Below are 20577 nucleotides of genomic sequence, written 5' to 3' on the forward strand. Positions count from 1 at the left end.
CGGTTTCTTTTTGATGGGCAAGCATTTTGCAAAGACTTAAGTATGTGTGTGTAAGGCAAAAACAGTCATTTAAAAATACCTTTTAAAAAGTCTTTTCACTGGCGGGGAAAAAGAGCATAAAATTGTTGTTGTCACCTACCATAAAAGAGAAACAAATTATTTTTCATGTTTTAACTGTGTTTGTGGTTAAATCTCACAGTCAAGAGATTTACCACTTCAGATGACTTCCATACATTTCATTTAAGTCTGCAAAAGACTTCCAATTATCCAGCAACTGAACCAAAGAATTGGTAACTTTTCTAAAACAGAAGAGGAAAATTCTTTCTCTTGTTCTGGTAGTGTTCCTTTATTCTCTACTCAAGAAAATCATTTCAGAAGCTGGATGTTTGTTGTCAAAAAAACTATGTTGTGAATAAAACGTATAAAACTAAGAAGCTATGCTGTCTCTCTTTTAAAAAATAACTCATCAAAAGAAAAGATCTTTTCCTTTTTTTTGCAAGAGAAAATTTAGTCTCTGTTTTAGAATTGCAAATATATCTTCCTAATGGAGAAGAATCAGTTCACATGACATAGTGCTTGTTTAGCCACTTCAAAAACTAGAGTGTAATTTACTATTTTTCCCTCTCTCTTTTCCCCATTGGATTCAGAAAGCCTCATTCTGCCACAAGCATTACTTTATATATTTCATGCAAAGATATCCTTTCAGAATGAAAAATCAGGAAAAGTTTTAATTTTATAGGCTTGGAAGTGTTTTCTTTTTCTAGGGCAGAGATAGTAGTTTCAGTACTGAGAGCAACGGAAGGGGTTAACACTGGACTTGGCTGGGTGTCAGTTAAACTTTTTTTCTGGCTCTGCTCCGGGTTTCCCCTTGAAGGGATTTCCCTCCGCCTCTGTGTCTCTGCAACAAGACCCTTTATAAAGAGCAGACTTTCTATTTCATTCCTCACTGAACCTCACTGGCTTTAGGAGCTCAAGATTTCCCAGGCACTTTCAGTGGGGACAGAAAGAAGGGTTTTGGAACCATTATTTTCTCATAACAACAGCAACTTAAAATGCCTAGGAAGATGGTTGTGATCTTTGGAGCCTCAAATATACTTTGGATGGTGTTTGCAGTTTGTAAGTTCTTCTCCTTGATTTGTTCCAAATGCTAGCATTCCATTTTAGCCCTGATTTTGGCTTCAGTCAGTTTTGTTATGGTCGTAAAGAAAGGCACTAGGATTTTTAAAGAGTGGGAAAATTTAATTTAACCTAACTTTTAATGTGCTATTGAGTATTGCTAGACACCATTATATTGTCATAGTTACAGCTGTAAAGTTGATGTTTTTTGGATACTTTTTTTCCAATGTCAAATGAGTAATTGGATTCTATCTCTAGGAAGGTCTGTCTTTTAGTTTCCTGCACTTGATAATGAAAGCAAACTTAGCTAGTGACAAAACAACTCTGATAAATGGGCATCAAGGTCAGAATGAGGGTTCTCCTAAGCGAAGATGATTTCAACACCTTCTTTTGAAAGTGACTTCAATGCTGCCTTGCGTTAGTTGGAAGCAGTTTAGGAAAGAGATCAACCAGATTGTATTTTGGGTGTTATACTAGAACAGAGAAGAAGGACTAGAATACTCAACAAACCAGTGTTTGTTTTTTTCTTTCTGCCTTCACAGCTCAAGCTTTTAAAATCGACATCTTCCCTGAATCCAAAATTATTGCTCAGATTGGTGACTCCATCTCACTGACTTGTAGCACAACAGGCTGTGAGTCCCCATCGTTCTCCTGGAGAACTCAGATAGACAGTCCACTGAACGGGAAGGTGAGAAATGAGGGGACCAAATCCACGCTGACCATGGATCCTGTTAGTCTGGGGAATGAACACTATTACCTGTGCACAGTGATTTGTGAGTCTCAGAAACTGGAAAAAGGAATCCCAGTGGAGATCTACTGTGAGTACTTCAGAGAATATTTGATTTTCTCTCCATTTTGCTTTAAAATAAGTTTCTAAAAGGATAGTTTTGAAAGAAAAGAAAGAAAAAAGTATATTCATGTCCAGATTCTTGGCTAGAGGACCCAGTGTACCAAGAAAGCTAGAGACAGCTGAACCTAGCACTAGACCAGAGACCCAAATCCTAGCTTCTATTTCCAACTCTGCCACAAACATGGTGACCATGGGTAAGACTCAACTTCTCTAGGCTTCAGTTTTCTTAATCATAAAGTGAAGATCTCTAAGGTTCTGTTTATTTTATTTTAAAAAATTTCTATTCAATTATATCCTTATATGTTCACTTGTCCATGTGTCTAAATGATTTATGAATTCCATACTTCAGGGATTTTCCATTTATTTATTCTTATGCAATTTGGTGCTTAAAATTAGTTTAAAGATTAAGCAGGGGATCTATAATTTAGTAATGGGCTCCTGTACAAAGTTTTCCCCTTTAGCTAGAAGAAAAATATCTGCAAACATTTCACTCATTTGACTTTGGTGGAGATAAATTTAGGAGGTTTTGTTTTTGTTTTTGTTTGGTGCCATTAAGTCTTGATGCTCAATCACTCAACCTCAAAGATATTTGTATAATGAACTAGATTTGCCTTGTGAATGTGAATGAATACCCCTCGTTTACCAGCCTACCAAAATGTACCCAAATCCATTCTCAATCCAGCAAAGAAAGTTAGCAAAAGGAGTGAAAAAATAACCTGAAATAAATCACTTGCATTCTGGTTACTGCTCTTTCCAAAATACTGGAATCCTTGATAGTCATCTCTTCAGAAAGACATCATTTGATTATCTTTTCTACTTATGTTGCTTCTCTTCTGCTGTAGTGGAGACAACTTTGTCCAGTAACCTTAACTGATTCTTCAAGAAGCCTGTATGTTGCTAGTGCTTCCCAAGAAACTGTGCCTGGCCGGCTGCTTTCAATTATGCTGGTTGTACATGCAGAGTTTATGTCTGTGCAGCCTCCTGAGCTCCTTGAAAGGCCCCCTTATGTAAATACAGGGGAAAGTAGTGAGTTCTTGTATTACCTGACAGCAAACTATGTGTATTATAAGCGCATTTCTTTCAGAATATGAGGGACAGGACTATTGGTGGAAAAATGAAAAATACTGTTTCTTCACATAGCAAAACATTTCCAGTTCCTTTGCCTTTCCTCGCAAGTACCAAATAGTTGAAGATTTAAAAAGAGAAATGAAGGCCCTTCTGGCTTTAATTATCTTGGCTGAAGTTTTTTAGTTTTTTTTTCAAGAATGTCTGTCTTTCATTATGCTTAACAGTCCTGTCTCCATTCCACATTTGATTGTAATATTCTTTAGAGTTGGAAACTTTGTATTCTTATTTCACAGTCTTGAATCGAGCCAATGTGTTACCATCCTGGCAGTTTGCAATGAAAAGTAGCCTTGCAAGGAAAGCAATGGCTGACTGAACTAATGTGTCCCTTGACACTAAAAAGTTCAAATGGAGTATTAGTTATACTTTGAGTTAGGCATTTTGGGAGGCAAATATGCCTTCCAGAATTTAAAGACTGCACAGGTGAACCTTTCTGGTGGATGAATGCCTGTCAGAGGCACCATTTTTCAGAAACCAATTATTTAGAATTGTTCTTTTCATTTCTTAGCATATCTTGCCCAATAACTATTCTTTGCAATGCCATTCTAAGCCTCAGGTTCCTTATCCATAAAATGAAATATATCTGCCCTCACTAAAATAAGAGAATGTGATATAACATAAAAATATCTTCAATAGCAGTACAGACTAATAAAAATCCTGAGTTTAAATCCCAGCTTTACCATTACTAGCTGTGTGACCTTAGGAAAGTTATGCACATGTGCTAAGTTTATGTTTTCATATCTATGAATTGTGGTATCTATTTCTTAGGGTTGTTGTGAGGATGAAATAAAGTCATTGGTGTTAAATGAATAGCACAGTGATGGGCACACATAAGTATTCAATAAACATGAATTTCTTCGCCTTCCTTTCACTCTGATAACATGCAACACTTAGTACATGCAGCATCAGAACTGAACTCTCTAACAGGAGATTCCAGTTCTTGAACCTACCCCAAACCATGAAAGGCTATTTAAACAATTCTTCTGTATTAAGACTGTATTCGCAAACATATTAGATTTAGTTTACATTGATTTAAATCAGTAAGGGACCTCATACAACATGAACAAAAAGTCCATTTGCATGTATTTGTTTGAACTTTGCAGCTTTCCCTAAGGACCCAGAGATCCATTTGAGTGGTCCCCTGGAGGTTGGGAAGCCAGTCACAGTCACGTGTTTGGTCCCTGATGTTTACCCATTTGAAAGGCTGGAGATAGAATTACTGAAGGGCAACCATTCCGTGAAGACACAGAACTTTCTGGAGATTTCAGAAGTGAAGTCCCAGGAAACGAAGAGTTTGGAAGTAACCTTCACTCCTATTGATGAGGATATTGGGAAAGCTCTTGTTTGTCAAGCTACATTACACATTAATGAAATTGATTCTCAACCCCAAGTAAGGGAGACTACAAAAAAACTGCAAGTCTACAGTAAGTACTTGTGTAAAGTCTATGGGAACTTAGTCTTGGATCTATACAGCAGTAAACTTAGCAGCTAAAGTCAAGAAGAAACGTGTTTGTAGTTTTTACACCATTTTGATTCATTGAGAGCATAATTTTTGACAATAGCATAATTTAATAAGCACACCAAATTTGTGTTGAGAAGATTTGAGCTTAAGTTCTGACTCTACTAACTGTGTGAATTTGGGTCACTTAATTTCACAGTCTATCAAAGAGGACTACTAATGCCACCTGATCGGGTAGTAGGAAATAGGCTCAAGTGATAAAATGTTTTTAATCATGTTTTGTAAACTCGTATACCATGCCTTGAAATATCAAGGTATAGAGATTTTACGAGGTGGGCACTTATTCTGTGTGTGAGTGCGTATATGTATGCTCACCTGGACACATATGTGTGGGGTGAGAGAGAGGAGATGAGGTTTGATTGTCTCCATGCTCTCTGAGACGGCTGGGGGAGCTGAAGCAGTCTTGAAATCCCAAAATTGGTAGGAGTGGACTCACTGTGCTTTGTTCTAGGCTAAAATGCTCTGGTCTGCTTTGACACCGTACTTAAAAGGAGTATTGCCTTCTATAACAAGTTTAGTTGAAAGAGAATGAGATGGAAACGTTTTATCAATGTTTTGAGAAGAATAGTCAAAATAGATATTTTTCCTAGAGAATATAAAACTTGGAAACAAGAGCTATAACTAAGTATTTGAAAGACAGTCACGTAGAAGTGGGATTTGATATATTCTTTAGCAGTAGAGGACTGAACTATGACCGGTGTATAAAAGTTAGTTACAAAGAGGAAGAGTTCAGCTCAATAAAGGGAAAGTGCTCTAATAACTAGAGCTGTCCAAAAATCAAATGGACTGTGCTTACTATAAGACATGGATTTCCTTGCACCATAAGTGTTGAAGCCGACTTGAATGAACCTTTGGCAAGGAAGCTGAGCCAGAACTTCTACCTTACCTAGGAGATTGAACCACATTATTCTAAGGGTTTTCTTAATTTCTGAGTATCTATGGCCATCTGAAAACACCAAACATCAAAAAAAGTAACTCCATCAAATTAGTCAGAAACTGGATTGACTAATTTTTATGACTCAGCAATTCTTTATCCTAGTTTGGCAGAGAAAGTTTGTCAAATTTGTGAAAGTATGTAAATAAAGTCTATGAGAGAAATACCGTAGCCCTATTGGATCAAGATGATGCTTAGCAATGACTACTATTGTGCTCTGCCTTCTCAGTCTCACCCAAGGACACACTTATATCTGTGAACCCCTCCACAAGCCTGCAAGAAGGTGATTCCGTGACGATGACATGTACCAGTGAAGGTCTACCAGCTCCACAGATTTTCTGGAGCAAGAAATTAGACAATGGGAATCTACAGCTCCTTTCTGAGAATGCAACTCTCACTTTAATTGCTATGAGGATGGAAGATTCTGGAATTTATATGTGTGAAGGAGTTAATCTGGTTGGGAAAGACAGAAAAGAGGTGAAATTAATTGTTCAAGGTAAGCAGAATGCGAAAAAGGACTGATAAAGCTGCCGTCATTTGGATTTAAGCAATAGTGAAATAGCTTCAATGCCAAAATTACTTCGTTAACTTTTATTGATGATCCATCTGATCGTCATGTGCTTTAATACAATTATATATTCATCTTACTCATACTTCTTGGAAATCTTTCCTGCCAGAACTTCCATGGCTCTGCTTTTCTGGTTCCTTTCCATTTCTCATCATTCTTTCACTGCCTCATTCCTTGGCTTTCTCTCGTCCTTCTGCCCCTTGAATATTAGTATTCTCAGGTTCCCACATCTGGTCCTCCTCCCTTCTAACTCTGGACTCCCAAGATTTGAACTATGTATTATGTGCTGTTTACTCTGAAATTCATGTTCCTATTCCATATCACCAAAACCTGTCAGTTCTACCTCAAAATGATCCCTAGAATCTGACCTCTTTTCTTCAACCCTCTTGCCATTGCCTTAGTTTATCATCTCTCACTTGGACTCTTGAAAGATGTTCTTATCAATAAATAATATCCACCAGCTATATTCCAGGCACTTTACGTATGTTTCCTCTAATCTTCAAGAAATAACTAACGAGTATGTATTTTATATCCATTTTACAGATGAGAGAATAGTGTCTCCCAGAGATTAATAATGACCCTTATTGCTTGTACACCTAATATTTGCCAGGAATTCTCTTTCCACTTTATAAATGTTACGTCTTTTTTCTTTACCACAACCTTATGAGGTGAATAAAAACACAGGCACAGAATAGTTGACAATTTGCCTAGAGTCACAGAGCTCATTAATGACATTTAATAGAGGCCCATTTAAACCCCAAACCCCACGGTTTTTCAACTATAGATAATTGTCTTTGAATGGTCACCCTGCTATCATTCTGTCCCCCAACATAATCCTATGCACTGCTACCAGAGTTATCTACCTTAAACAAGAAAGGTGCACATTTTATATTACTTCAACCAAACCCTAACTGCATGTAAATTAAAATTCACATTTTTTAAAATAGTCGCATAAAACTCTTCACAATCTAGTCAGAAACAATGAGCAGGGATGGCACTGGCAGCCAAAGAGCTTTTCTGGATATCTGAGACTTAGGAGTTTGCCCTGGCATCTCAGTTTTCAGCCCCTGAGTCAATAGTAAAGTATTTTTATATTGTATCAAACAAATTTAAGAGGTGGCCTGCATACCACTTTAATGCTTAGATTTTGCCTTTGCTTTCAATGTGATTCTGTGTGACTTTCAATGGTGCAGGTTTATTCTGTTGATACAGAAGCTCTAAGTGCTGGTCTGTTACGGGTATTGCTTCTAATCAGAAGACATATTTGTATAACTTTTTTTCAGTACTTTTCTTAGATTTTGTTTTATCTCCACATGAGGATGATTTGATTTAGTTGTTCAAGCAATTGGAAAGCTGGGATCTTGAATCAGACCTACCTGGCTTCAAGTCCTAATTTTGCCACTTGTAACCTGGGTGAAGTTATTTATCATTTTTCCTCAAGAAGAAAGAGGAGGAGGAAGAAGGGGAGGAGAGGGAGACAGAATTAATAATATCAGCTCATGAAGTTGTGAGGATTAAATGAGATAATATATGTAAAGTGATTTCCACAATGCTTGACACACTGGAACCTCTTATATTTTTGAGCTGTTTTTCCACTGTTACAGGGATTTGATAAACTACATTTGAGTGGAGAATGATTTTTTTTTGCTGAAAAGATGCCAATCTCTGTCTTGACAAATTTTTATCCTTATTCATTCTATTGAATGAATGAATCAACAGGGTCTTGTGCATTTGTTCTTAAAAGATGTGGTTTCATTTCTGAAGGTCCCAAGGTGGAAAGGAGTAATTTATTCCTGGCATAGATGTTAGCTGAAAAGAGGCCAGGAAAAAAAAAGACCATATATTGAGCTGTGATGAAAGAAGAAAAGAATCTTATCTTCTTTTCATCTTGTTCTTTTATCCCCCAGAGAAAATGTTTACTGTAGAGATCTCCCCTGGATCCCAGATTGCTGCTCAGATTGGCGACTCAGTTGTGTTGACCTGTGATGTCATGGGTTGCGAGTCCCCATCTTTTTCTTGGAGAACCCAGATAGACAGTCCTCTGAACGGGAAGGTGAGGAGCGAGGGGTCCAAGTCCACATTGACCCTGAGTCCTGTGAGATTTGAGAACGAACATTTTTATCTGTGCACCGTGACATGTGGGCATAAGAAACTGGAAAAAGGAATCCACGTGGAGCTCTACTGTAAGTGGTTTTCAGAATTGTTTACTGTTTTGTCGTCGTTGTTCCCAGTTCCACTGGAAGAAACAGAATGTGAATCTGTGACACAAGACAAGATCCTTGTGTTTAGAAGGGGAATTTAGCATTGTGAATGGTTCCTAAATCTCTGAACCAGAATTTTTCATGTAACTTAATTGGCCTAAGTCTTAGGTAGATATTACATAAGAACCCAGCATCCACAATGCTTAGGCTGTGTCTTGTCGATACTCTCTCATCATGGACTTGAACGCACTGCATGCTCCCTGCTTCCCATCCCCCTCTGGGTGTATGTGGGGTGTACAGAGGTGGTCGTGTGCAAGGAGTGTAGTCAGTGTCCACTCAGATAACAGGGTGGGATGACTGCTGCTCAATTATTTGAATTGGGGGTGAGGCCCAAGCATACTGTTTTTTGTGGGTTTTTTAACATCTTTATTGGAGTATAATTGCTTTACAATGGTGTGTTAGTTTCTGCTTTATAACAAAGTGAATCAGTTATACATATACATATGTTCCCATATCTCTTCCCTCTTGCGTCTCCCTCCCTCCCACCCTCCCTATCCCACCCCTCCAGGCAGTCACAAAGCACCAAGCTGATCTCCCTGTGCTATGCAGCTGCTTCCCACTAGCTATCTATTTCACATTTGGTAGTGTATATATGTCCATGCCACTCTCTCACTTCGTCCCAGCTTACCCTTCCCACTCCCCGTATCCTCAAGTCCATGCTCTAGTAGGTCTGTTTTGACGGCACATTTGAAAGCCGATTGGCAGGATGGGAGAAATGAGGCAATGGGGAGCAAAAGAAAGCCAGGGCGTTAGATTTGTCACTGGGGATGGTCAGTGGCAGACAAAAAGTAGAAACAGGAGACTGCACTAGATTTGAATATTGATTTACACCACATAAATACACTACACTTTTTCTTGCTGTTCTTGTCACCTTAACAAAAATCCTTTACAGCCTCAAATCTCTATGAATTGGCATTGCTGGAGTTCCTCAGTTTATAATGAACGAGGGAGAAAATATACAAAGTGATCATAAAGTTACACTTTGAGTAGGTTATTCTGCCTTGTTTTTATTCAGTGGAATTCAAGAGAACAATTGTAGAGATTTTCCTCCAGAAATCTTGCCCAAACTTGTGTTACCCCTCAGGAGTTTGTTCAGCATGAGTTAGAGTATGTCCGTAAAGGGATTTGAATCTCTCAGAAGAAGGGTAAATTTATTGCGTTATCGTATTACCAAGAGTCCGGGACCTGCTGATGTAGGCACATTCCCAACAGCAATGAGAACCAGCAGTGAAGCCTTACCATCATATAGAAACTTTAGAGAATGTATCACTTTAACGACACTTCGCTTAAGGAGAAAAAAATTTTAGCATGGCTCTTGCTCTTGATAACCACTCTAATCTCACATTTATTGATTTGCATAAGATGTGTTATAAATGTTATTCAGAATCTAAATCTCATAGTTTCTTCTTAACTACAAGTATTATCCAAGGAACATTTAAGACTTTCTGCCTAAACTTGGCCATTGCAAATGAAAATGTCTAAACTGAGAAGTGCCCTTGGGTCTTATCTGAGATGAGAGGCTGCATGGCTCTGTGAAACCAAGCCTGGGCTCTGAGCTCAAGGAAATAGAAATTCTGATCTCAGCTCAGTGACTTACTAGATATGATGCCAAATGGCAGACTCTTAGCCTCTATGAATTTTGTGTTTCCCTAGCTGTAAAATACATTCTCTATAAGTTTTTCTAGCTGTAAAATACCCATTAGATTATGCCGTTTTGAAGACTGAGATAATGAATGTTAAGGGACTAGCACATAGTAAATATCCAATACGTCCTGGAAAATATTTAAAATGTTTAAAATATATAGTTACTAAATAGGATGGTGGAAGCTGACATGTCCATTGAAAAGACCAGGCCACAGCTGTCAGCAAGATTGCATCACTAGAGAAGAATGAAAAGTATATTTATTACCTGATGATTTGATGTGCTAGTTATTTTTCGTTTCCAGTGTTATTTATATTTAATGTCATAAATATTTATACTTAATGTTGTTATTTATATATTAGTGATCATCCTATCCCAGGTGAATTAAAATCTGCATTTTGAGACCTTTGCATTTAATAGAGATTAGTTCTGTTTTTCCTTGACTGTCACATGTAAACATCATTTTTGCTTGACGTTTGCAGCCTTCCTTAGAGATCCAGAAATTGAGATGAGTGGTCTGTTAGTGAGTGGAAACCCAGTCACTGTAAGCTGTAAGGTTCCTGATGTGTACCCTTTTGACCGGCTGGAAATTGAATTACTTAAAGGGGAGAGTATTATGAAGAATAAAATCTTTTTGGAAGATGTAAGTAAGAAATCCCTAGAGACCAAGAGTTTGGAAATGACCTTCATCCCCACCACTGAAGACACGGGAAAAGTTCTTGTTTGTCTGGCTAAGTTACTTATTGATGAAATGGAATTTGAACCCAAACAAAGGCAGAGTACACAGATACTATATGTTAATGGTAAGTACATGCATGATGTATCCACAGTTTAATATGAATTTTTTTTAATCATGGTTGCCAGGAAAGAGTTAACATTAGGTTGATAGTTAAAACCATTGTGAAAAAAATAATTGAAAAGGAACAACAAAATAATGATTATTATAACAAACCACCCCCAGTGCTTAAAACAACTGTTTATTGGCTTATGATTCTAAGCTGGAAATTTGGGAAGAGGTCAGATGGGCAGTTTGTTCAATGTGGTATTAGATGAGCTCATTCATGCATTGTCAGTCAGTTGGCAGGTCAGTGGGGGATGGTCCCAGGTGGCCTCACTCACATGTCTGGGCCTTCTCTGGTGTTTCTTGGCCTTTCTTTCTCCATGTGGTGTCTCTCAAGGAAGGTAGCCTAGGTATAGTCACCAGAGTGCAGTATTTCAAGAGGGTGATCATGAAAGGGGCCTCTTGGGGCCTGGGCTTGGAAGTCCTACTGTGTTACTTCTTCCAGGATATATTGGTCAAAGTTAGTCACAAGGACAGCCTAGATTCAAGGGGTAGAAAAATAGAGTCCACCTTTTCATAGGTGATTCACATAGTTCATGGTCATGTTTAATGTACCATAAATGTCAATATGTACTATCATTGATCATCCATTCTTTGATAGTAAGAGAGTTTCTACAGAATTTATTTCCATTGGAAAATATCCAGGATGTGTCCATATTCTACTCTCTATCGTTCTGTACCTGCTAAAGTAAATGCGGACAGAAACCTGTTTTGGAAAGTTATCAAGATTTATAAACTGTTCTAATCCGCGAATCCATAGCCCAGTTTTGCAACATTATCAAAGTTCTTTGGAACTCGGTGTATAAAGAGTCAAGCTAACAAGTGTCCCCACCTTTTCAGTTGCTCCCGGGGATACAACCATCTTGATCAGCCCCTCCTCCATCCTGGAGGAAGGTAGATCTGTGAATATGACATGCTCTAGCGATGGCCTTCCAGCTCCGAAAATCCTGTGGAGCAGGCTGCTGAGTAATGGGGATCTACAGCCTCTTTCTGAGAATACCACTCTTACCTTAACGTCTACAAAAATGGAAGATTCTGGTATTTATGTCTGTGAAGGCATTAACCAGGTTGGAATAAGCAGAAAAGAAGTCGAATTAATTATCCAAGGTGAGCTAAGTGATTAAATGAGTTATGATTGCTAGTCTTATTTTGGTTGTGTTACTGGTTTTGAAAAAAGTCCTTTTTGAAACAAACAAAATTTTTACTAAAACAGAATGCATTGAGCGTTTTGAAGAGCTCATGATGTTTCCTCTGCACGGAAAACTCCTGGAATAGTACTTCCCCATGAACCATTCCAAGTCACTTATCCCAAAATTCTTTCAACTGCAGGTGGAATCCAGGAACTGTGCCAAGAGTTCCAGTTACACTTACAAGGCATTGATTATGGCATTGAAATAAGGATAGGAAGATGTATATATGTATTTTGAAATTACTTAGGACTAAAGCTACCTTATCTAGCTGGATTAAACTCTGAGTGGCAATCTCACAAGATGCCTGCTAGTGTGTGCTTAGGAGCCTAAGAAGGCACTTAAACATTTGATAAATTCTGAGATTGAGTAGCAGTGACCATGCCCTCTGGTTTATCAGTTTAATGGCATAGAATCACTAGGGTGGATGAAGTTAGCAGATCCAGACCCATTCTTGCCAGGATGGAGAGGCAAGACTGAGAACAAAACAATTCCTAGTTGACAGGATGAAGCCGTAGGCAGTTTTGGGCAAAATCATGAAGTGATTTGGATTTCCCTCATACCTTCCCTTTTGGGGTTCAAGGTTCTCTTCTTCACTAGAGCAGTCAGTTCCGCTCTTACCCCTTGGTATTGTTTCCACTAAGATATTAGTGACTTTCTTGTTACATCATTACAATAATAATTTGTATTTTAAAGGAAGAACTTGGCAGGGCAATGCACTACCTTAAAGAAAGCCCTTAGGATGTAGCTCTGGTTGGGGAAAGAGTATCAAATCAAGTCACAAAACAGATGAACTTAATGGGAATCTCACTTATAAAATGGTGATGTGGTACCTCCCTCCACGGGTTGCGTATTAACAGAGATGTTGTATGTCAAGTACTTAGCCCAGGATAATTGGTGTTGTTAAGGATTGTAAGCACAGCTTAATTTCTTTTTTTTTTTTTTTAAAGAAGATGTTGGGGGTAGGAGTTTATTAATTAATTTATTTATTTTTGGCTGTGTTGGGTCTTCGTTTCTGTGCAAGGGCTTTCTCCAGTTGTGGCAAGCGGGGGCCACTCTTCATCGCGGTGCGCGGGCCTTTCACTGTCGCGGCCTCTCTTGTTGTGGAGCACAGGCTCCAGATGAGCAGGCTCAGTAGTTGTGGCTCATGGGCCTAGGTGCTCCACGGCATGTGGGATCCTCCCAGACCAGGGCTCGAACCCGTGTCCCCTGCATTAGCAGACAGATTCTCAACCACTGTGCCACCAGGGAAGCCTAATTTCTTGATCTGGGATTGTCCAGCTCAGAACTCAGAAGCCTGTAATGGCCTTTATACTTAAAGAAATATTTGCACAGCAGTGTGACCAGAAAAAAAAAAGTTCTTTTTCACATTTGAAACCTACAGCTGTTTTTAAAACACTTATTCGTTGGCTAGGCTGGGTAAAGAATTATATTAAGGGACATGAAAGAAGCATAAGAGTTGTCTTCTTTTATTTAAAATGTGATCATTTACAACAATCCAGTAAATGCTTGACTTCTTTAATTACCCCTCTAAATGTTTAATGCAAACAGTAAGCACAAACACCATCTTGACAGCTATTGTTACTGTCATTAAATTAATATGGGATTGGTTTATATTTCATTCAGTCAGAGGTATCTTTAAATTCTTTCCACAGTTGCTCCAAAAGATATACGACTTACAGCTTTTCCTTCTGAGAGTGTCAAGGAAGGAGACACTGTCATTATCTCCTGTACATGTGGAAATGTCCCCCAAACTTTGATAATCCTGAAGAAAAAAGCAGGGTCAGGCTACATAGTGCTGAAGTCTACAGATGGTGCATATACCATCCACAGGGCCCAGTTGGAGGATGCGGGAGTATACGAATGTGAATCTAAAAATGAAGTTGGCTTGCAATTAAGAAGCATAACACTTGATGTTAAAGGTTTGTTTTTGTTTTTGTTTTTTATTATTTTTTATAATCGGTCAGAGGCTTGGTGAATTGTAACGAATTTCAAGGATTAGGTGAATGAGTGAGCAAAATGGAACTGAATTCCATGATGATTATGGTTATTTCTTAGTCTTTCCTAAAATAATCACGCACAGCTGCTCTATCCTATGGAGTCAGCCAGGAAGTTGACATTAATCAATCATTGGTCAGTGTAGAATTCCCGTTTGCTTTTTTAAACGTTGACAATTCATCATTGGTCTCTGAGGTCCTGCATTTCCAAAGTGTTTAAATGTATTTTCAAAACCTTTCCCTGAGGGTTATAAGGAAACTAGAGAAGTAGAATTGGCACATGGAAAAAGAAAAGTTCTATCCAGACCCTTTTCCTTCCTACCAGAAGAGAGTGTCACTCTCTGAACACGGAGTAAGTACATATTTTCTGGATTGACTCTCTTCAGGAAAATAACTGAGTATGGTGATCTTAATGCTGAATAACATAAAGGAAACTCTAGACTACAGAACTGTCTCCTTAGAAAATCCAAGCTCCTTGTCCATTTTACCCCATTCTGATGGAGAGAGGGAGGGAGGGGGCAGTGGCCCCAGCAGAGAAACTTCAGAAGCCTCTTTATCTCCTAACCCCTTGTGTGAACACACAGTAGGATCTGTTGATCTTATCAGTGGAAGCAGAACACGTCAGACTTTACTACCCTGTCTCCCACTCCTTGAGTGCTAATGAGCTCCCATTGTGTGTTGGAAGCCAAAATTGAAGTGAACATTCTTGCAAACAAATGCCAATTCTTAAGAGCCTCTGGCACTGGGCTCTCAGAGTTAGCAACTACTCATCAGTGTAAAGAAAATTTAAACGTGGGTCAGAAAATGGATAAAAATTTTACTCATCTGGCCAAATCTCTCAAGATTACAAGACCTTACCATATGTTTTCTTGTCTTCATGGTACCTCCTCAGAACACAACAATATCAATACATATACCTAGAAATGTTAAAGAAGGGGAAAATATCACGATTACATGTAAAACTTTTAGTCATCCACCTGCAGTGATTATCCTGAAAAGAGTTGATCTGGCCAATGAAGTTACTATGTGTTCAAAGAATGGAACATTTACCTAGTATCATGTTACTCAAAGTGACACAGGGATGTATGCAATCAGTGCTTCCAATGAGGTTGGGGATGTTTCTGGACGGATTGAGATCTTGGTTATGAGTAGGTTGAAATTCATTTATTCCTATTTAATCCTCAATGCCTCCAGAACACCTTTAATTAAGCCTAGTCCCAGGAACTTGGACTCCTAACATTTTTATATTTCTTTTTGTAGTTAACGATTCTCTTTTAAAGACACACCAAAGCTTCTTCTCCACTTTTTATCTCTCATACATTGCTGTCTTTACTAATTGCTTTATTAAGTTAGTAACTTACATATTTGCCATTTTTCACTCATTATTTAAATGAACAAATTGAAGCACATTAGGCACTCAGCTAGTACCTCCAAACTAAATATGGTTTAAAATAACTACAAATGAATGGAAACAAAAATTTGACATTTTTCCTGGGAATTTTCAACTAGTCATCTTTTGTAATTAGCTGAGTTTTAAAATTAATTTTTTTTTTTTTTACAAATATATTTGCTTGAATGTATTCCAGTGATAGAACTGGTTGGGAGTCTTTAGGATTTTCAGTGTTGATACAGCTAATAGAAAATTGTATTTGAAGGTTGCCCTGGTAACCAACTCAACAGCGAATTTGTATTTTACTGCAGATATCTGAGGGGAAAACAAAAGGCAAAAGATAATATGTATTAAATTGAAAAGAAAACAATAGGAGCAGAGATACCATTGCTCAGCAGGTTATCAATATTGATGCTTAACCATAATTATGATAATGGAAATTCTATTGAAATATTACCCTTGTACTCTGACTAGTTCTACTCTAGCAAGGGAAAGTAGAAAAATAGGCAATTATCATTATGTTTATGGTGAAGTGTTTTTGACCTCAATAATTCAAAAACATGGACTCCCTGTCATCTGACTCCAATGATTCTTTTCTTCTTGGTTGATCTCCAGTGATTAGAAACTCCTAGAAGTAAAGCAATGATTATCAAGGTCAAATCACTCATTTCTTCCAGGACTGAGACAATATATACCTCACTTGAAGAAACGATATTTGTGAGGTCATACAATGCTGTGCAAATGTAAATATAAATAGAGATGAAACTTCAGTAAATACCATGTTATCTTCTATAGATGTTCTTATAAGGTTAAGATATTAAATAGTATTGTAGGGGTCAGATGATTTTTGTAAGTAGAAAGAGTACTAATTTTAAAGTTTTTGTATACTATTATCTTATATACCCAATTTACAACAAAATGTCAAAATGACAGGATGTAGAAAGAAAAAAATATATTACTATTCAAAAGATATTTATTGGGTGCAAGCTACTCCAAGCAGGGAGCCAGGTACTGGCTATTCAGTGGTGGATCAAAAAGAAACTAGATACATGTGCTTATGTAATTCACAGTCTGAAGGAGGAAGACAAAATTAATAGATAAGCAAACAAATGTTTAACTATAAGCTGTGATTAGAGCTATGGAGGGAAAGTGTAGTGGGTTATATAACTATATTAGGAAAAAAAGTATATTAGGGTTTCTTGTTTAGGCTGGAGGAGATGCAGGTCAGAGAATGTCTCTCTGAGTAAGTCATATTTAAGCTAAAACATAATGCTATCCAAAAAACTTCATATTATCAAGAAGTGATATAAATGCTGAAGAGGAATAATGTATATTAAGATGCCCTACTTCAGAGATACAAAATATAAAGTTTTCTATATATCTCTAAAAAGCCATCGACAACAATTCTTTCCCTTACTATCTTATATGTGGTGTTTGACTATAATGGTTACACTCTAGGTGTTACAAGACTTTTCTTGGAGAACTGTTTAGTTATTTTAATTCATAATGATCAGAGTCCTAGTTCTTTAGTATATGTTTCTATTTCCCAAAGCAAACCCTCTTCTCCAATTCTTGCTCTTCCAAATGAGTCCTAAAAAGTTGCTCCCTTCCTTCCATTCTGCTATTGAACCTGAATCTATTTGAATCCAAGTTTGTGGAAATCAACAACTGTCATCTTTAGACTCATCATGACCATAGCAACTGCTAACTGATTATTTAAATAATTCAAAGAAATATGTATTTTGGGTCCTGTTGGTTCTTATCACTACTTTGATTCACTTCTCTTTAGAGGACGAGTTGTACTGTTAAAATAAAACATGTAACTATTATTCTTAAACAATTTCTTTTTATACTAGACATTAATTGCATCCATTTTGTTATTTTCCAGGAAGAGAAAGTAACAAGCATTATTTTTCTCCTGAACTTCTCGTGCTCTATTGTGCATCCTCCTTAATAATACCTGCCATTGGAATGATTATTTACTTTGCTAGAAAAGCCAACATGAAAGGGTCATACAGTCTTGTAGAAGCACAGAAATCAAAAGTGTAGCTAATGTTTGAAATGTTCAATCAGAGACACTATTTATCAGTTCAAATCCTCAGTACTGCTCATCATTCCACGAGGAAAACAACAAGCTAGGAGTGCAGACTTCCTTGAATGTAGTGAACTCTTGGAAAGAAATGGCTGCCTATGCCCCTTGTTGTGAGCAAGAAGCCAAAGGAAAACTTCTGCCTAAAAAATAGGCACTACCTTTGAGATGTGACGACTGTAGTAGTTTCTTGATGTGTATATGCAATAACATGATTTGTATATATGTAAAATAAAACTATGCCATAGGAAGATTGCTTGGAATATCAGCACACTATAGTCACATTTCTATAATTATTAAAATGTTGCTTGAATTGACTGTTATAACTTAAAACATCTTAATATTGATTGGCAGCTGAACTATGTCATCTTTTTAATATTTTATTTCCTTTAACAAAATTTTATTCCTATAAAGTTCATAGACAACAATTCCATGTTTTGTAAAGATGTTAGGATTTTATATTGCTATAGGCAAATGATAAACCAAGAGGACACTGGGTTGACTTTCAGGTACTAAACACTTCAACCTATGGTATAATGGTTGATTGGATTTCTCTGGATGGTACTAATATGGTACAGAGACGTTTTATGATGTTGTTTGTTCATCAGACTCTTGTGTAACTTTCCCAATGTGGTCTAAAAATGCAACTGCTTTTGATTTTCTTTTGTAAATGTTTAGGGTTTTTTGTATAGTAAAGTGATAATTTCTGGAATTGAAAGAGTTGTGTGTTTATTTATTATAAATTGCCTCCTTTAATCATGTTGCAGCTCTTTGTGAAATGTCAAGTTCAAAGACCAAAGAGTTCAAACCCATAGAACTAATAAGCAGATACTTGAAGTATGGTCCTCAGATTACTTTTATCAGAATCATCATGGGAACTTGACAAACATTCACATTTCTTGGGGCCATCCTAACCTATTGAACTGAAATATCTGGTTTTGTGACCTTGGAATCTGCAATTAAAAAATTTTTTAAATATAGTATACACAGAAAGAGTGAATGCAGATGAACATACACATATTAAAGGGCAGCAAGTGAACACCTGTATGTACCACTAAGGCCAAGAGATAGAGCATTACTATTCTTCAGAACCTCTTAGATGCTACTCACTGATTGCAGCTCTCTTACTGAGGCATAAGCGATATCTTGAATTATACATTAACCATTCCCTTTCTTTGGAGATTTTATACCTATATAGGAAACCCTAAGTAGAACATTATTTTGTTTGCCAACTTTTGAATTTTACATAAAAATAATCAAACAATATATTTGTCTATGACTTTATTCACACAAAATTATGTTTTTGAATAATTCATCCATATTGTATTTAGCTTTGTATATTCATTATAAGATTTTGCTACAGCTTATTTATACATTCTAGTGTTGATGGATATTTGGGCTGTTTCCATTTTTACAATACTGATCAAAGCGTCTATAAACACTGTTTTACATGTTCCTGACTAACATGTGTAAGAGTTAACTTAGGGTACAATAATTCCTATAAAATGTATACATTCTAATGAAATTGCTGGGGTGTAGGAAATGTACACTTTCAGGTTTATAAGGAAAGCCAAACTATTTTCTGAAGTTATTGAAATAATTTATACTCCCACCAGCAGTGAATAAGAGTTCACATTACTAAATGGCTTACCAAAATTTGGCATTGTCTGACTTAAAAATTTGCCTTTCTTATGGGTATAAAATGATTTTCCATAATGGTTTAAGTTTGCATTTTCCTGATTATTAGTGAGGTTGAACATCTTTTCATACATTTAACAACTCTTTGGGTTTAGGATCATTTGAGCTGGAGATACATATATATTCTGGATACCTGTCCTTTGTTGGTTTCCCCTACATATTCTTCTGGGAATTTTATAGTTTTAGGTCTTATGTTAAGTCTTAATCTACTTTGAGTTGATTTTTGTGTATGGTGTAAGATAATCTCATCTGTTCTTTACTGCATATTTCCTTTTCTTTTCTGCCTTCTTTTGGATTGATTGTTATATTTTTAGTAGTTATTACTCTCTGTTTTTGTTTTTAGTAGTTGCTTTAGGATTTATAGTACATCTTTAAATATTACACCACTTCACATATGAGAACTTTATAATATATATTTTCTTATCTCCCCTTTCCAGCTTTCGTGCTAAGATATTTCTATTTTACAGGTGTAATAAACCCCACAATACATTGCTGTTGTTTTTTACTTTAAAAAGTCAATTATCTTTTAAAGATATTTGAAAATTAAGAAAATTTTTATGTTTAACTGCATATTTACCGTTTCTAGTACTCATCATTCTTTTCTGTAGATTCAGATTTTCCTCTGCCATCATTTTCCTTCTGTTTAGAAACATCCTTTAACTTTTCTCATAGTACATACATGTTTGCTGGTAATGAATTCTTTTCTGAGAACGTCTCTGGGTTATTTTTTTTTTTTGAGTTTTCATTTTGAAAGATAGTTTTAATAAAATGAATATATAATTTAATTAACAAATTTATACATTCAAATGGTTATGCTATTTTATAAACATACAATAATTATGTTCCATTAAATTACAATGTAATTTACAGAGACAGGTATCATCTTGTTGCCTCACATAAGTTTTCAGGTCAGTAGTTTCCTCCAATGTGGAAGTTAATCAGATAAATGGTCAGAGAACTTTATTGGTATAGAATTCTAGATTGACAAGGTTATGTTTTTGTTTTTGCTTTTGTTCTTTAAAAATGTTTCACCTTCTTCTAAATCTGCTTATCTTTGTTCTTTAAATGTAACATCTTTTTTATCTCTTGTTGTTTTTAGGATATTTTTAACACTGGCTTTAAGAAATTTGATTATGATGTGCCTTCATATAGTTTTCTTTATGATTTGTGTGTTTGTGTGTGTGTGTGTGTGTGTTTGTGTGTTTTGGTTTGTTAAGATTCTTAGATCTGTGACTTTATAGTTTTCATTAAGTTTGGAAAAATTTCAGCCATTATTTCTTCAAAAAATTTTTTTCCGTACCACCCACCTCTTCCCTTTTGTAAACTCCAATACAGATACAAAAGGGTGCTTAGCATTGTC

General features: G+C 36.6%; 1 protein-coding gene across 1 annotated transcript; it reads left to right on the top strand.

Moving 5' to 3' along the window:
- The first annotated feature begins 961 nt into the window (after positions 1–961).
- Positions 962–18231, top strand: VCAM1 (vascular cell adhesion molecule 1). Its single transcript, XM_060026314.1, has 9 exons — positions 962–1116; positions 1659–1934; positions 4195–4515; positions 5774–6040; positions 8020–8295; positions 10498–10818; positions 11697–11963; positions 13699–13965; positions 17319–18231. Exons 1-9 carry the CDS (start codon positions 1053–1055, stop codon positions 17477–17479), a joined length of 2220 nt encoding a protein of 739 aa, XP_059882297.1. The 5' UTR covers positions 962–1052; the 3' UTR covers positions 17480–18231.
- Positions 18232–20577: the final 2346 nt, after the last annotated feature.

This window comes from Delphinus delphis, chromosome 1 (assembly GCF_949987515.2).
Source record: "Delphinus delphis chromosome 1, mDelDel1.2, whole genome shotgun sequence".
Taxonomy (NCBI): Eukaryota; Metazoa; Chordata; class Mammalia; order Artiodactyla; family Delphinidae; genus Delphinus; species Delphinus delphis.

Excerpts from the sequence above, each read along its gene's own strand:
- VCAM1 (XM_060026314.1), top strand. The coding sequence starts at position 1,053 with ATGCCTAGGAAGATGGTTGTGATCTTTGGAGCCTCAAATATACTTTGG. Across the intron at positions 1,935-4,194 it reads AATCCCAGTGGAGATCTACT|CTTTCCCTAAGGACCCAGAG; the intron begins GTGAGTACTTCA and ends TGAACTTTGCAG. Across the intron at positions 6,041-8,019 it reads GGTGAAATTAATTGTTCAAG|AGAAAATGTTTACTGTAGAG; the intron begins GTAAGCAGAATG and ends TTTATCCCCCAG.